This window comes from Panonychus citri, unplaced genomic scaffold (genome assembly GCF_014898815.1).
Source record: "Panonychus citri isolate SS breed McGregor unplaced genomic scaffold, ASM1489881v1 Contig00141, whole genome shotgun sequence".
NCBI lineage: Eukaryota > Metazoa > Arthropoda > Arachnida > Trombidiformes > Tetranychidae > Panonychus > Panonychus citri.
The window spans coordinates 3,354,419-3,370,019 of record NW_026515546.1 but is presented as its reverse complement, the minus strand read 5'-3'; the positions used below and the strand labels follow the sequence as shown (position 1 = coordinate 3,370,019).

Here is a 15,601-nt window from a genome sequence, read left to right as displayed (position 1 = left end):
AATTGTGATTAGAATTGATATTAATATGGATAAATTGGTTTTCTACCTTTCAACTGTCACCTTGATCTTATCTAATTTCTACAACAATCAACTAATTGTGATCGCAGGTTTTCCTCCGATTGCTCCAAACTTAAGGATTATTGAGCCTTCGATACCAATTAACTCATGGAAAATATTTAAATCATCAACAATTAACTCGACCGATATTCCTGCTGGAAGTAAAGTTCACCTTCGTTGTGATGGAGTTGAACCATTATCATGGAAATATCCTGAAAATATTGTGGTAAGTTAACAATTAGAATTGATTACAAACAATTAACTTGAAAATTTCGATCAATTTTCATTCGGTAAGTGATGAGAAGAAAAATTTTTTTCCAATGATTAGTTAATTGTTAAGGTAAGAAAAACAACATCTCTAAGTGAATACATATCAATACAATTATGATCAATTCTAATTTCTATATTGATCTGTTTAAATCGTAACAATTAGTTGTTAATTAGCTTCCGTTTTACTTAATTAAGGTTAAGATTTTCTGGTCTTATCTTTTGTTTCCATGTGTCTTTGTGATTAACTGACAATTAGTTAATCTTGATTAACAGTAACACAAATGGTTAAGCGTATTACTTTTTGCTGTTTATCACAATGACCTATGGTCTTAATTGTCAACTAATTAACTAAATTGTTACAATTAGTTTTGAGTTGATATTTTTTTCTTCTTTTGTTAATCTGATTGTTTTGATTATGTGTTTACTGAATGATGAAAATGATTTCCAGTGATTAAAACAGGATGAAAATTAAATAATTATTATATTTAGAATATCAGTTTAATTAGAACTAGAAAAAATCGAAATTAATTCTAATTGTAATTGTGTTAATTACGATAAAACCGGATGGATGTTTCCGTTTTCATTGTTAAATTGACAATCGTTTATTAAAACTAATAGATGTCAATGTTACTCTAAATTTAGTCTTAATTATCACAATCGAAACAAAAAATCTGATCATCCTTAATCACCTCTAATCAACAATTTAACAGTTAATCAGATAATTGAAATACAATCAACAGATAATCCAATCCAAATGTAATAATAACAATTTAATCCGAAAAAGTTAACGGATTAAAATTCAATTGACCTTCATTCACCTCAATAGGAAATAGTTGCTTCCTTTTTTTTTCAACAATCAACAAATTGTTTTCCAATTGAGATAAACTAAATTTTTCCAATACGAGCAACTAAATTAACTATTAATTAATCTGAAACAATTTAACTTTCATACGAGACAATCAGTGAACCATTAAATCAACAGGTATCAACTCTCTGTAAGGTAACCAGCGATTTCTTATCCGCCGTAATAATGATTCTGTTATTATCTTGGTTCCCACAGTTAACAATAATTAACGTTAATCGACAACAATCAAACTCCAACGAGAACATAATTAGATCTTTCTTTTTGATTTACTTTTAGGAAGAAACAATTTTGATGGAAAATCTAATCAACATCACCGACTCATGTCGACCTGACCAATATCGACCTGGGAAAAAACTTTGCTACAGTGAACTGACCTTTAGCAACGCGACCTATGAACAGACCGGTGCTTATACTTGTTACTATGCGAACAGTCAATCACCAGGCAAATCGATTTACTTTTTTATCAATGGTAAAAGTTGATTAGTGATTAGAACTTTTCATTTTCGAATCGATTAAAAATTTATTACTATTGATACGATTTCTTTATCCTCAGACCCTGAGTATTTATTGGTTCCATATGAAGGTAATCCCTCGTTCATTTTAATATCGGTCATTCAATCACAACCCGCTACGATCCCGTGTTTGCCTACGAGTTCATTGATCAATGTCACCCTTTGGAAGACTCATACTGAGGGTGGACCACAAATGATTGATACAAGTGAAGGGTCAGGGGTCACTTTTGATCCAACCCTTGGGTTTCATTTTGATCATCCAAAATGGGACTCGGAGTCTTCAGCGTTAGAGTGCCGAGCGGTTTTCAATGAACAAGAGGAAAAACTTTCGGTCAATATTCACTGGACAATCGTTACTACTTATGGTATAAGGCCAATAATCAATGCCGATGAGGCTAAATTTGCCTACATTAATAGCACCTTTAGTTTGACCTGCATTGTCCATATTGAGGTGGGTATTTTGATCACCGTTGCTTGGAGCTATCCCGCTCGTGACTTTGAACCAGCTTTTTCAATCGATGGCCAGTCAAATGATCGGGTCATTGAGAGCGATTCAATCACTCAAAAATCGGGCGAAGGATCTTATCAAACGGAAACTGTCGCACGTAAACTGACCGTTACCCAAGTGAAACCGGAAGACGAGGGCTACTATTATTGTAATGTCACCGATGCTCAAGGTCGAGTCTATTCCGATGTTAAATATATCACCGTTTACGATCAAAGTTTCCAGAAGTCGGTAAACTTTTCAACCGCTTTGAGTCGAACTCATTTTTCACTTAATGTCGGTGAAGTTTTGAAATTAGTGGTCAATGTTCACGCGATACCGGACATATCGTCCGTTCAATTGTTTTGGTTTAAGGACGGAAACAGTTTAGGTCCAGGTAATAAAGACGAAACAACTTCAATCAATCCAATGTTAACATCTCAACCTCATAGTTCAGTTAAATTACAAATCGACGCTAATCAAGCAATTCTGACCATCGATAAATTGACCATGAGGGACACTGGTGTTTATACCCTGGTCGGTAATACTACTGACATGTCGGCCGAGATATCGATAACTGTTGAGGTCAAAGGTTCACCGTTTGTTGAGATCACAAGTCGAGAAAAGTTTTACAATTCAACAAGTTCTTACAATATAACCTGTACAGCTTTGGCCAGTCCACTTCCCGTCATCAATTGGTCATTTTTTCCGTGTAAGCCATCACTTTGCGGTCAATACACAAAACTTTCATCTGCTTATGGTCAATGGGTCGATCCACTAATCGACCTGGTCAACAATGAATCCATAATAGTTGAATCAACTAACCAAAGTGTCAACTCAAATCTATTCAAACCTTTCACGATCAGATCAACATTGAACATTGGAAACGCTTCGAAAAGTGGAATCTACCGATGCTATGGTGAAAATCTAAACGGCACTAATCATATGGATAAACATTTCATCGTGACCAGCGCTGGACCTGAAGGTTTCGCCGTCAAAATAAACGCAAGTGAAGTGGTTCAAGAAGATGATCTAATGATCACCTGTTTCGCTTCACTTTACAATTACACGAAAATTGATTGGTACAAAATGCCGACCGGTGAGGCCTATTCATCGTTACGAATGTTGTACAATCAAACTGATCGGATAATCATCTCAACCTTTATTGAAAATGAGTCTACACTAATCAGTAAATTGTTACTCCCCAAGGTCGATAGAACCGCTTCGGGTGTTTATTATTGTAATGCGACTTTACGTAATGTCACTAATGGTTCAAATTCATTGGTACCAACAAACTTTTCAGTTAAACAATTGAATGTCTCAGTTGAATCAATTGTTTCACCGAAATTTATCAAGACCAATATGATTGATAAATTGGTTACCGTCCATCCATCGACAATGTATGAATTTCATTGTTTCACTCAAGGTAAACCAAAGCCTCATATCGAGTGGATGAAAAATGGTAAAAATTTCAACACCAGCGGCATGTTTGGTGTTGACCTGACAGAAGATGGACAAAGGTTAACTATCCATCGGTTGGTGAGCAGTGATTCGGGCAAATATCAGTGTAAGATATCAAATCGTGGGGGAGTTGTAAATGTTTACTCGTCTCTTAAGGTTCTCGGTGATTCAAACGACGGCCTAAGTTTGCCCAATATTATGGCCATTGCGACGTTCCTTGTGGTCGCACTGGTTTTGGTGTTTATTGCTTTCGCAATTGGTAAACGAATTAGGGAAGATCGTAAAAGGCAAATTGAATTTTTTACGGCCAACCTTTTCAATCCATCGGCATTGGAATCGTTTAATCCTGAGTTGCCGTTCGATGAACAGGTCGCTTTACTTTCTTATGATTCGCGTTGGGAGTTTCCCGATAATCGATTGAAAATGCTTCGAACCTTGGGTGAAGGTGCTTTTGGTCGGGTCATTTTGGCCGAAGCGGTTGGACTTGGTGATTCGGGTGAATCTCAAATGGTCGCAGTGAAAATGTTAAAGCCAAACTCTGATTACGCTCAAAAGAAAGCGTTAATTGCTGAATTGAAAATCTTAATTCACTTGGGTCGTCATTTGAATATCGTTAATTGTTTAGGTGCTGTTACTAAAAACATGGATCGCGGTAAATTAATGGTCATCGTTGAATATTGTCCATACGGTAATTTAAGGGATTACATGAGGGAGAGACGAGAAGGTTTCATTGATCAGATTGATCCAATTACCGGATTAATTGATCGAAAGCGAGGATTCCGACGATTAGATGAAAGTGACATATCAAAGTCAATGGAAGATGTCGATCTTGGTGTTAATAGTATCGAGGGTCAAGGTGAAAGTGGAATGGTCAATAATCCATATTATTCGAATAATAATTTCAATTCTCCGCCATTACTTCAAGTTGAGGGTGTTCGATATGCTAATGTTTCGTCAGGTCAAGATAATTGCGATTCTAATTCAGTTCGAATAACTTATTCTAATGGTAAACACGATGACCATTCCAACGATAAAATGGACCCAGGAGATTATCATCAAGTGACCACTTGTGATCTAATCGCTTTCGCCTTCCAGGTAGCCAGAGGAATGGAATATCTAGAACAGAAAAGGGTAAAAAGAAAATCTAATCAGTTAATTGTCAAAGAAGAAATTGAATTTGATTTTTGGTTTCTCTTCACTTTTAGTTAATCCATCGGGATTTAGCTGCTCGAAATGTTCTGGTCGCTGAAAAAGGAGTGGTCAAGATCTGCGATTTCGGTTTAGCTAAAAACATTCAACAAGATGACAATTACGTGAAGAAGGGCGATGCCCCTTTACCAATTAAATGGATGGCGATTGAATCGATTGGCGATCGGGTGTTCACAATCAGATCGGACGTTTGGTCATTTGGCGTTTTGCTTTGGGAAATTTTCACTTTGGGAAAATCACCTTATCCAGGAATTCCGGCTGACCAGCACTTTTATGAGCAACTGGTCAAAGGCTATCGAATGGAGCAGCCGGACAAATGTCCACAAATGGTTTACAACATGATGATTAATTGTTGGCAATCAAATCCTGCCCATCGGCCAAGTTTCACACAATTAGCTAATTCGCTTGGTTGTTTAATTGAAGATTCGGTTCGTAATTATTACCTTGAGCTTAATTATCCTTATCAAGAGGCAAATAAAGCGATGGTCAATGATGAAGATGAAACTAATGGTCAACAGAATGACGATGAGATTAATTATCTTGCCATGAGTGGACCTTCAGATGATTATGAGAACATGGGTCCAATTAACCGACCTTCATCTGACCCTTTCGACCATTATGATGCAATAACTTCAATTCGTCCTCTTGAGCCTAATCATGTTAGTCCAATGGAAATTGTTCCGATGATTCATTTTGATTGTTACGAGGAAAATAACAAACTAATCAACAATCATCAGCAATTAATTAATCACGATAATGGGGGTGGTGATGGGTCAAACTATCTCTCAATGAATGTAACTCCAATGACCACTGATTATCAATCATCAGTGAAACCAGAACAATTTAAACCAAATTATAATCTAGTCATTGATCAACCAGTTTACACTAATCTAAATACTGTTACTTGTAAATTGTAAGCTCAACAATTAACAAATCAAGACTAGATTATAATTGGAATCACAATCAAATATTAATTGTTACATTTAATTGTTTCTCTCCGACCAAAATCAACTTAGTTACTTAATTGCTTTCTATTGAAAATATTAAATTCACCAAAACTGACCAATTAATGTAAATCAAATTGAAAATTATCCTAATTGTTAATATTAATAAACCAAATCTCCTCATCATTTTGTTACAAATAAAAATTAACTGATCAATTTCACAACGATTACAATCAATTGAGATTTTTTTTTCTCAGAAATGAAAAGATTTGGTTTTAATAGTAAACGTTACTAAATTAATTTAGTACAATTAATATTTATATTTATATAAGTGTGTTTGTGTATATATTGATTCAATGTTATTATTAGCATTATATGATAATAGGGATTTAATTAGTTGGATTTTAAATGATTGTGTCGGCGTTAGTGATTACTTTCCAACCATTGTCTTCGTTAAGTTCATCATTTTTAGGTCCAACAACGGCGTATCTTTGATGTGCTTCGGGTCCGAGATACTTTTGAGCCACTTCTCGAACATCATCAAGGGTAACATCAAGTAATCGAAGTCGATATTTGTGAAACATTTCATCGGAAACACCGTCGAGAAAAATTCTAGTACCTTGACTACCTGGAGTAACTGGTTTATCTATTGATTGGAAAACCGACAATTTAGCTTCGTCAAGTGATTGTTGATTAACTAGATCGTTCGTTTTAATCCATTCCAGAGATTCATCGAATACTTTTACAGTTCGAGTAACATTTGGATCACGATAAGAATAATAAGAAAGTATTCCTCCTTGATTGATCGACGCTCCAGCTCCATAGGCACCGCCTTTCTCACGAATCTCTTCACGAACATATTTGGATGTTATAAGTGAGGCCATAATTCGTAGTTTAGGATGATCGATATGATCATATGGAATCGTTAAAACTGATTTGGCGACGAAATTGGTATTAAATGGGAATACAAAATGCTCTTTTTTCAATTCCTTCTCGATTGGATATTTAATTTCACTCGATCTATTAAGACCTGGTGATCCACCGGGTGGTAATTGATTGATGAAACTTTCCAAATGAACCAATGAATTATCAATAATTGAAGGTTCAGCGTTAATTGAAATTTTCATCGCGTCTTTACAGAAGACAAGTTTACCCAGAGAAATAAGTTTCTCTCTGAGATCATTGATATCATCCTTTTCAGCCAACTTTTTAAGGAAAACAATATGTGATAAACCGGAGCAAATTTCACGAAAAGCGCCTGAACTTTTAAGCGATGAAGCTGCTCGAACCATAGCGAAAGAGTGACCACCATGAGCTAAATTTTCTGCTCCTTCGGAAGCCATCATTTTAACTAATTGTTGTAAATGTTCATCTTCATCATAACGAATGTGATTCATAATATCAGACCACAGTTTTAACATATGATCTAAATTTCTTTCTAAACAGTGAGAATACAAGAGGACACCAGTGTTATATTCATTAAGTGTATCAATACTCTCACTGAGATGAGATCGAGCTACTAATCCTCCGGTTCTCATCTTAATCTCTTGATCCATTTGTTTATGATCCCGAGAGCCTGCACCCAATTTGGTAATTAGTTCACAGAAAATGGGCCAATATGGTTTCAGATCAGCTGGTATATCTGATTCAGCAAGTGGGATGATTGATCGGAAATAGATAACTGTATTTGTCGGCTGTGGTGAGATTTGAACAGGAATTGATGAAATCTGGGTGTTATTCAGATTGGTAGTAACCATTTCTCGAGGAATATCAGTGTTTACATCTAAACAGGGTAAACATGACGCGTCCATGTTTTATCAACATAATCTTTCAATTCTATTCCATTTTGGTAAACTTTCTCTTTCCTCGGGTGACAAATTATCTAATGCTTCTTCTAGTAAGGCGTTTTCTTTTTCAGTATATTCTTTCAGAAAATCTTCTGATGCAGTCATAATGTAGAATAGATTATGGGTGTTGTCGAGGAAATATTTTCTCACTTTATCCTTCAAGAAGTTTGGATTTTGTGAGAGATCTTTTTTAAATCGTTCAATGTTCTCATTGATTCTCAGAACACCAACTGGATCTCCATCATGATTCCAAGTTGCCTGAATAGCCATTAACAGGCGTAAACCAAAATCAGCAGGTTGATGTTTCAATGAAAGTTCAATTGAATGAAGAAGAGCATCAATCCTTTCCTGAGGGAAACCTTCATTTGCAACTTGAGTAAAAGTTTCCAAGATGACTTTTCTCACTTTCTCAGAATCGTTAACATGAATTCCTTGTAGACCAACTGAGAAAAGAGTTTGTTTGGTGAAATCCCAGAAACCAGTTCCAGACGAATAGTCCATTCCTAAATTAGATCTGATGAGAGATTCATAGAAGGGAGCATTTTGGCCGGATGTTAAAAGATTCCCAATGATAGAAAGTACAAAAGATTCGTAGTTATCATCGATACCACAGAGAAGATAAGTAAGACTAGCGGTTGTTTGCTTATCCGGGAAAGGGGTCATTGGATCAGGTCGACATTTGGTGACAATTTCTTTTGGACTTTTCCACTTCTCTTGATCGGACACTTTAGAAATCTCTCTGACATTTGGATTATGATCAATTTTGGATAAAATATTTTCATCAATCAATTTGAGATGTTTTTCCAAAGGTAAATCACCATAACTAAAAAATCTGTGATTAGAAAACATCAAATGAAATGACAAATTAATTCATTACTATTAATAACATTAATCTATAGATATAAATGTGAAATTAATCAGGGTAATTAGTAATAATAACCTACCTGGCATTACTTGGATGATAATATTTATAATAAAACTCTGTCATCTCTTTATGAGTTAATCTGGGAATATCTAATGGATCACCTCCAAAGTCATATTGATAAACGACATCGGGAAAAACGGCTTGTAGGATTGATCGATAATAGAGAGTTGAATTGTTTGACTGAGGGAATTCAAGAATTAAACAGAACGAGGTTATTAATCAATCGTATAGAGAATGAGAGGAAAAACTTACATGAGTTCCTTTCATTTCATTCAAAACGACACCTTTAAATTTGATTGGTGATTCCTTGTTGTCAACATCAGCATGTTCCAATCTCCAGGCTTCCTGACGGAAATCAATCTCTTTAAGAGTTGGATTGAAAACGAAATCAAGGTAAACCTTTGATAAATTTTCCATATCTTTTGGATTGGTGGTTGAAAAAGGGTAACATGTATAATCGGGTCCAGTGAAAGCGTTCATGTAAGTTGACAGTGAACGTGAGGTCATTTTCATGAATATCTCACGACATGGATAATTCAACGAGCCCATGGTAACAAGATGTTCAAGAACATGAGGAACACCAGTATTGTTGGAAGGAGTTGTTCTAAAAGCAATTCCAAGTAGATTGTTATTGTCTTCTCTCCATAAGTGTAAATGTTGAGCTTTAGTTTTATCATGGATTAAAAAGTAAGCCTTGGCCAATAATTCGGGTACATCTTCAATCTTTTTCAAAGTATAACCATGTATTTGTTGACCAGCTTTAAATGATGACATAATTCCGGATGGTCCAGTTGAAATCATAGCTCCACGTGATTTGATTAGATTGGTTAAAGTTAACAAACTATGTTTACAACCACAAGATCTTTAAAAATTATATAATAGATGGAAGAAAATTAAAATGGAAATGAAATGAAATTGATTCAAAGAGAAGAGTAGTAACAAAATAACCAATGGAAGAAAAAGAAATACGAAGAGCAAGAAAAAATGGCGATAATGTTAACAAAAGGGATTAAGAGAGAAAGAGAGAGAGAGAAAGATGAGATGAGATGAGATGTAAGAGAGAACAATATAAAAGGAGAAAAAAATAGAATACAAAAAGAGTTTTGATGGGAAGAAGAACAACCAAAGTAACAAGAGGAGAAGAAAAAAATCAAGATAATAAAGAAAAAAGAGAGAAAAGAGAGTGAGAGAGAGTGAGAGAGAAAATATAAGAATAAAGAAAATAGAGATTTAAATTTCAATGGTGATGAAAAAAGAGAAAAATAAATTATATTAGTTGATGAAACACCGAATTACAGGAAAACATACAATCGACGCATAGATAATCACTAATTGTAATAGTCAATAATTGTCATTGCTTACCTTTGGATTTGCAACAATTTAAACATAGCTTTTAAATCAAAAGCAAACAATAACAATTAAATTAAATGAAGAGAATCAAAAAAAATGTTAAGTGAAAAAAAATTAAACCGAAAACCATATGTTTGATTTTAGTAGAATTCGTCACCAATAGATGGCGACACGTAATTCGAAAAGTAAACAATTGGGAATAAGAATCAATTGTTTTCAATTAATTTTCTATTCTATTTATTAATTAATCAGTGATTAATAATTAATCTATTCGGAGAACTGGTTAATCTAAAAGTTTAAGGAGAAGTTGGTTGTTAAAAGTGTAATGGAAAAAACCAACAAGGAAAAGAAAAAGAAAACGAAAAATGGATCAAAGTGAAAAGGAGGGAATCCAATCCAAGATGGCGAATGTTGTTTAAAGGTAAGAACAATTTAAATTGTTTCTATTAATTGTTTGGCATTTTTTTAGATTATTTGTCAGTTAATTTAATTGTTTACCGAATATGTGTCTATGTTTAAGGGTAACTATTTATTTCTCAATGTTACTTTGTCTTTTTTTATTGAGATACGTGTTTCTTTTGTAACTGTAATGATTGTTAACATTTTCTGTTGACACAATCATGACTAGGAATCATTTTTAATCACTTTCCTTTTACAATGATTAATCAATTATTTATTATCATTTATTTACAATTAAATACGATGTGTGGGTTATTATTTCACCTTTTGGACTAGTTCGTATCAATAGATGTCGTTTGTAGTCCATGATAAGTATTATAATAATTAAATGTAATAAATAAAAGTCAAGTTCCTTCAGGTTCACCTAGGGTTTTATTTTTGTTCCTATTGTTTATGTTAGTTGGTTTGTTCCCATCAAAACCAAATCACAATCATCATTAGTTTATTGTTATTATTATTATTATTATATTGTATTGGAAGGTTATAAATTGTTACTCTTTGCTAGACAATTAACTAAGCTTGTACGACACAATTACCATCACCATTAAGGTTGATTGTTTAACCAAACAAATTGTTTTCTTCTTCTTCTTCTATCACTCATTTAGTATAATGACAGTTTAAATTAAACGACGAATATCACAATCATCATTAGTTAATTGTCATCTAATATTCACGATCGCGATTGAGATAATTTTTTTTTTCTCTTTTCACAAAATTAATTTCTCTGGTTTTCTATTAAAATGGTCAAGTCCGATGTTAAGATGACCAATTCTACTACTACTAATTATCAACCTTCACTAATATGGCCAATGATTATTTTCTTTATAATTATTCATTTAGCTTCTACCTATGGATTTTATTTATCATTTTATGCCAAGACAAACTCATTTTACAGGTAAGTGTTTCTCTCTGTTAGTTTGTTTCACAACAATTAACATGGTTAATTTAATCTCTCTCTCTCTCTCTCTCTCTCTCTCTCTCTCTCTCTCTCTCTCACTCTCTATGTGTGTACTCTAATCAACGGTAACAATTAAGTATCTTTTTCTCAATCATTTCTAACTAATTCATAGTAATTAGTACATCGCAATAGCTTAATCATATTCTCAGAGTTTTTTTTAGTTGAACAATAATTCATTTTGAATGAACACTTATCATTATCATTTCTATTCAAGTACATATAACATATTATCAAATGATGAACATTACAATTGGTATAATAATTATTTTTACTTCTGTTATTATCTCTCAGATACATTACCTGAAATACGATTATCTTAATTATGATAGAAAATCTTATATATAAATAATATTGACAACGATTGTAATTAAGCCATTGAGACAAATTTTCCCATTGAAACTAATCAGAACAAGATCTTTGATAGAGAGAGAGAGAGAGACAAAAGTAAGAGCAAAAAATGATAATATTGTTAGAAAGTGCTGAAATGGACATGATGATTGACCAACTAATAATTTATCCTTTAATATTAAATCAATGATATAACCTTTTTCATCTTACCAATGTCACACCCAAATCCCAATGAGTAACCATATTTGTTGATGGGAGATGATGATGTCCAGGAAAAAGGAAGAGAAAACAAAATTGAGACTAAAAAAGTAACTGTAAATTTTAATAATCCAAAGTACATGAAAGATAATAATAGTAAAAGTAATTGTTGTAAGTATTAACGGAAACCAAATCAAGGAAATCACAATAGTTAATTTGATTAGAACAATCAGAAAAAAAAGCAAACAAACATCATAAATAAGTAGTTATGATAATATTAATCGTTGGGAATTTACTAACAATCGAATCAACTAAATTTGTGATTATAATTTTCTATTCTTTTACCTGATAAAATCACAACTATTTGATTAATTTCGCCGGTTAATTAACTCGATTGTGATTCATTATATTCTCATGATCAATTGATTAGGTTTTTCTTACTTTTTCCCATTTTTGTTACAATGTTTTTGTTTTTCTATTCTAATCGCAAGTACTGAACACGCTTACATATTGAATAGTAACATGAGGAAAGGAGGACATTCAGTGTAATAGATGATGATGATGATGATGATGATGAATTTTGTGATATTATTGAGAAGATGAAGGAGGAATTGTAATAAAGTGAATGAGAGAGAAAAAGAAAAGGAAAACGCCCAAAACGCTATGGATACCTGAGCTCGAATGAGAGGTTTTCATGAATGGAGTTTTTTTCTTACCCTGATGTTGATTATTTTGATGATTAGGTTGAATTTTTTTGTAATAATACGAGAGAGATGATTAAGAAGAGGTCAGATAATCAAGCCCATCAATTAATCATGTTGATATCACACTTTCCATAGTTTCCATGAATTTTGATAACTTGACCAGAAATTGTGTTAATCATTTGATTGACTTTGATTTTTTCTTTGTTCATTTTTCAATTGTTGTGACGGAAAAACGAAGAGTTATAATCATGTAATCACAATTAGTGGAAAAATTAACTGCTATTCAACTTGAATTGGCAACAATTAGCTTGACAATTTGATCCTCTAATCTCAACCTTTAAGTGATTAAATCTTGTTGCATATGGAAAATCAATTATTTCAATAACTTGATTCTCATTAGAATATCAGAAATTAATATTTCTAAAAATAAGTTAAATCTCATTTTGTCTTAATCCAGTTCGTGATTAAAGTTAATCTTTAAAATGATTTCATCTTTTATATTATTACTTAAGTGTAAAGATTTAAGTTAATCCGTTTTCACGATGTAAAAAAGACAATCATTAAATTAACTAATTCTTTACTTACCTTTCAAGTTAATTGTCATTAGCATTACATCATTTGTTAATTATCTCGAAAGATCAAATTAAAAGTTTCATAAAAGCTCAATCGAGTTGTTATTAGTTGATTGTAATTGTAATTCCTTTTATAATAAATCACAATCAAGAACAATTAGTTATCTCTTAGTTAATTAATTAGGGTTTTCTGAACTCTCTTGGTATTGATTAAATTAATTGCTCTGTAAGGTTAAAGGTAAACAATTAGTTGAATGATTACTTTGGTTAATCATTTTCTTCTGATGTTAAATTATCTTAAATCATAAAGAATAGATTTTGATTGATTGTCTACACAATTTAAGGGCTAAATAGCGTGATTTGATTGTAACAATCAAATGAAAATGATGATTGTATCAACTCCCTTTTTTCAATCAAATTTCTGATTGTTTACCAATTGTCTCAATCTTATAACCATTGATTATCTCATGATAATATCTTGTTGACTATTACATTATCCTATTCTAATCATGGTAATTACCATGATGATAATCTGATTAATATCGTGAGAAAATTATTATTAATTTGTTAAATCATTTGATGGTTGATTAAATCCGGAAGAAAAGATTTCACTTTAATAACTTTTAATATTTATATCTTTCAGGGTTTGGGTTAATTGTTTATCCTTAATAATAATTGTTCATTGTTCAGAATTGATTTGCTAATTTTTACCAATACAATTACATAATGTGATTCAGCAAATTTTAATTACAATTGTTAATATGTTCTGATTAAATGATCTTGACCTGATTCTGATGAAACAATGATTAAGCACCAATTTAATTGATCAATGTTGATATTCAGATGAAAATAATTAAACAGTTGAAAAAGAAATCAAAATGATGATCATGATTTTAATTGTTACAATTAAAGAGCAAACAAAATGTCAATCAAATGATTCTTTTCCATCATTAATTAAGAAGATGATTAACTTTTTCAGTTATCGAAAGAAAAAAATTATAATCGAAAAGTGAGAATTTATAACAACAGATGGAGCGACAATCGAGCGAAAAATAATCGAATAGAAAAAATTTTTTTTCTAATTTTTTTTTGTTGATCTTTTGATTAGAATTAATTTAGTTTAGAAATTGATTAATTTTGATTGCCCAGTTTATTAAATTTACAAATTTTGGTCCAGTTTATGTATTCTTAAGAAGGTAGTTGGTGAGATGATTTCGAATTGTACAGATTTTGATTCGATTCTTGGTCAAATTGTTTTATTTTTCTTTTCGTTGTAATTTATTGATTGTTTTTTATTTTCTTCTCCTTCATTACAGTTTATCTTTTAATTGTTCTTGGTGGAATTGGTGTAACTGCTGGAGCTCATCGTCTATGGTCACATCGAGCTTACAAAGCTAAACTACCTTTACGTATATTTTTAGCCGCTCTTCAAACACTTTCATTACAAAGAGACATATATGAATGGTGTCTTGACCATCGTATTCATCATAAATTCTGTGAGACCGATGCTGATCCACATGATGCAAGAAGAGGATTTTTCTACAGTCACATTGGTTGGTTAATTGTAACTAAACATCCAGCAGTTGCAATTAAAAGCAAACAAATTGATTACTCTGATCTTCTGCAGATCCGGTTGTCTGGTATCAAAGAAAGTAAGATTATACTCACCATTTTATATAGACTGATCTCTTCCTCCCTATAAGCCTCAATTTAATTTCCTTTTTGGATAACTAATTGTTTTTTATTTACATTTTTTGACAGATTTTATATTCCATTGGTGATTCTAATAGGATTGGTGATTCCAACTTTCATACCATATTATTTTTGGTCCGAAGATTTGATAATATCCGTTTTTACCTGTTTCTTTTTACGATATGTGATTTCCCTTCACATCGCTTTCTGTATAAACAGTGTTGCTCACCTATATGGTCAACGTCCATATGATAATAAAATCAATTCCCGTGATTCCATAGGACTTGCGTTAACGGCGATGGGTGAAGGATTTCATAATTATCATCACACTTTCCCTCAAGATTATTCAACCTCCGAATGGGGCTGGAAATGTAATCTAACCACACTTTTCATTGATACTTGTGCTTACCTTGGATTGGCATATAATTTAAAAACAATGGATAAACAAACGATTAGTGCAAGAAAATTACGATCTGGAGATGAACTTAATGGATAAAAAGTAAAAGTTAATCAACTCGTCAAACAATTAATCAAACCACCAACTTGCAACAATCGGAAACTCAAAAGAAAAACCAAAAACAATGTTGCAAAAATGACAAATCAACTCCCAAATGAACCACAAAAAAAACGCAAACAAAATGAAATTTAATTTATTGTCCTTTGCTATCAAAGTTATCATTTTATTTGTTATCTTAATATTATTACAATTATTATTATAAAAATTAGCATCCAATGGTTCATATACT

The 15,601-nt window shown here is 32.4% G+C and overlaps 2 protein-coding genes and 1 pseudogene across 3 annotated transcripts; 2 read left to right on the top strand and 1 right to left on the bottom strand.

Moving 5' to 3' along the window:
* The first annotated feature begins 25 nt into the window (after nucleotides 1-25).
* LOC128395679 (vascular endothelial growth factor receptor 1-like) lies at nucleotides 26-6,026 on the top strand. Of its 2 annotated transcripts, none has more exons than XM_053356140.1 (4): nucleotides 26-283; nucleotides 1,469-1,661; nucleotides 1,746-4,780; nucleotides 4,855-6,026. In XM_053356140.1, the coding sequence occupies exons 1-4, from the start codon at nucleotides 26-28 to the stop codon at nucleotides 5,773-5,775; spliced, it is 4,407 nt and encodes a 1,468-aa protein (XP_053212115.1). In that variant the 3' UTR covers nucleotides 5,776-6,026. The 2 variants fall into 2 exon arrangements, with proteins under 2 accessions (XP_053212115.1, XP_053212116.1); XM_053356141.1 differs by lacking the exon at nucleotides 26-283 and adding an exon at nucleotides 311-397.
* A 78-nt stretch (nucleotides 6,027-6,104) lies between these two features.
* LOC128395681 (presequence protease, mitochondrial-like) lies at nucleotides 6,105-10,087 on the bottom strand. Its single transcript, XM_053356142.1, is given in 6 exon segments — nucleotides 6,105-7,618; nucleotides 7,621-7,667; nucleotides 7,669-8,481; nucleotides 8,594-8,754; nucleotides 8,827-9,436; nucleotides 9,937-10,087. Coding segments are annotated over 6 exon segments (3,069 nt in total). The 5' UTR covers nucleotides 9,963-10,087; the 3' UTR covers nucleotides 6,105-6,206.
* A 97-nt stretch (nucleotides 10,088-10,184) lies between these two features.
* On the top strand, nucleotides 10,185-15,580 carry LOC128395683 (stearoyl-CoA desaturase 5-like; annotated as a pseudogene).
* Nucleotides 15,581-15,601: the final 21 nt, after the last annotated feature.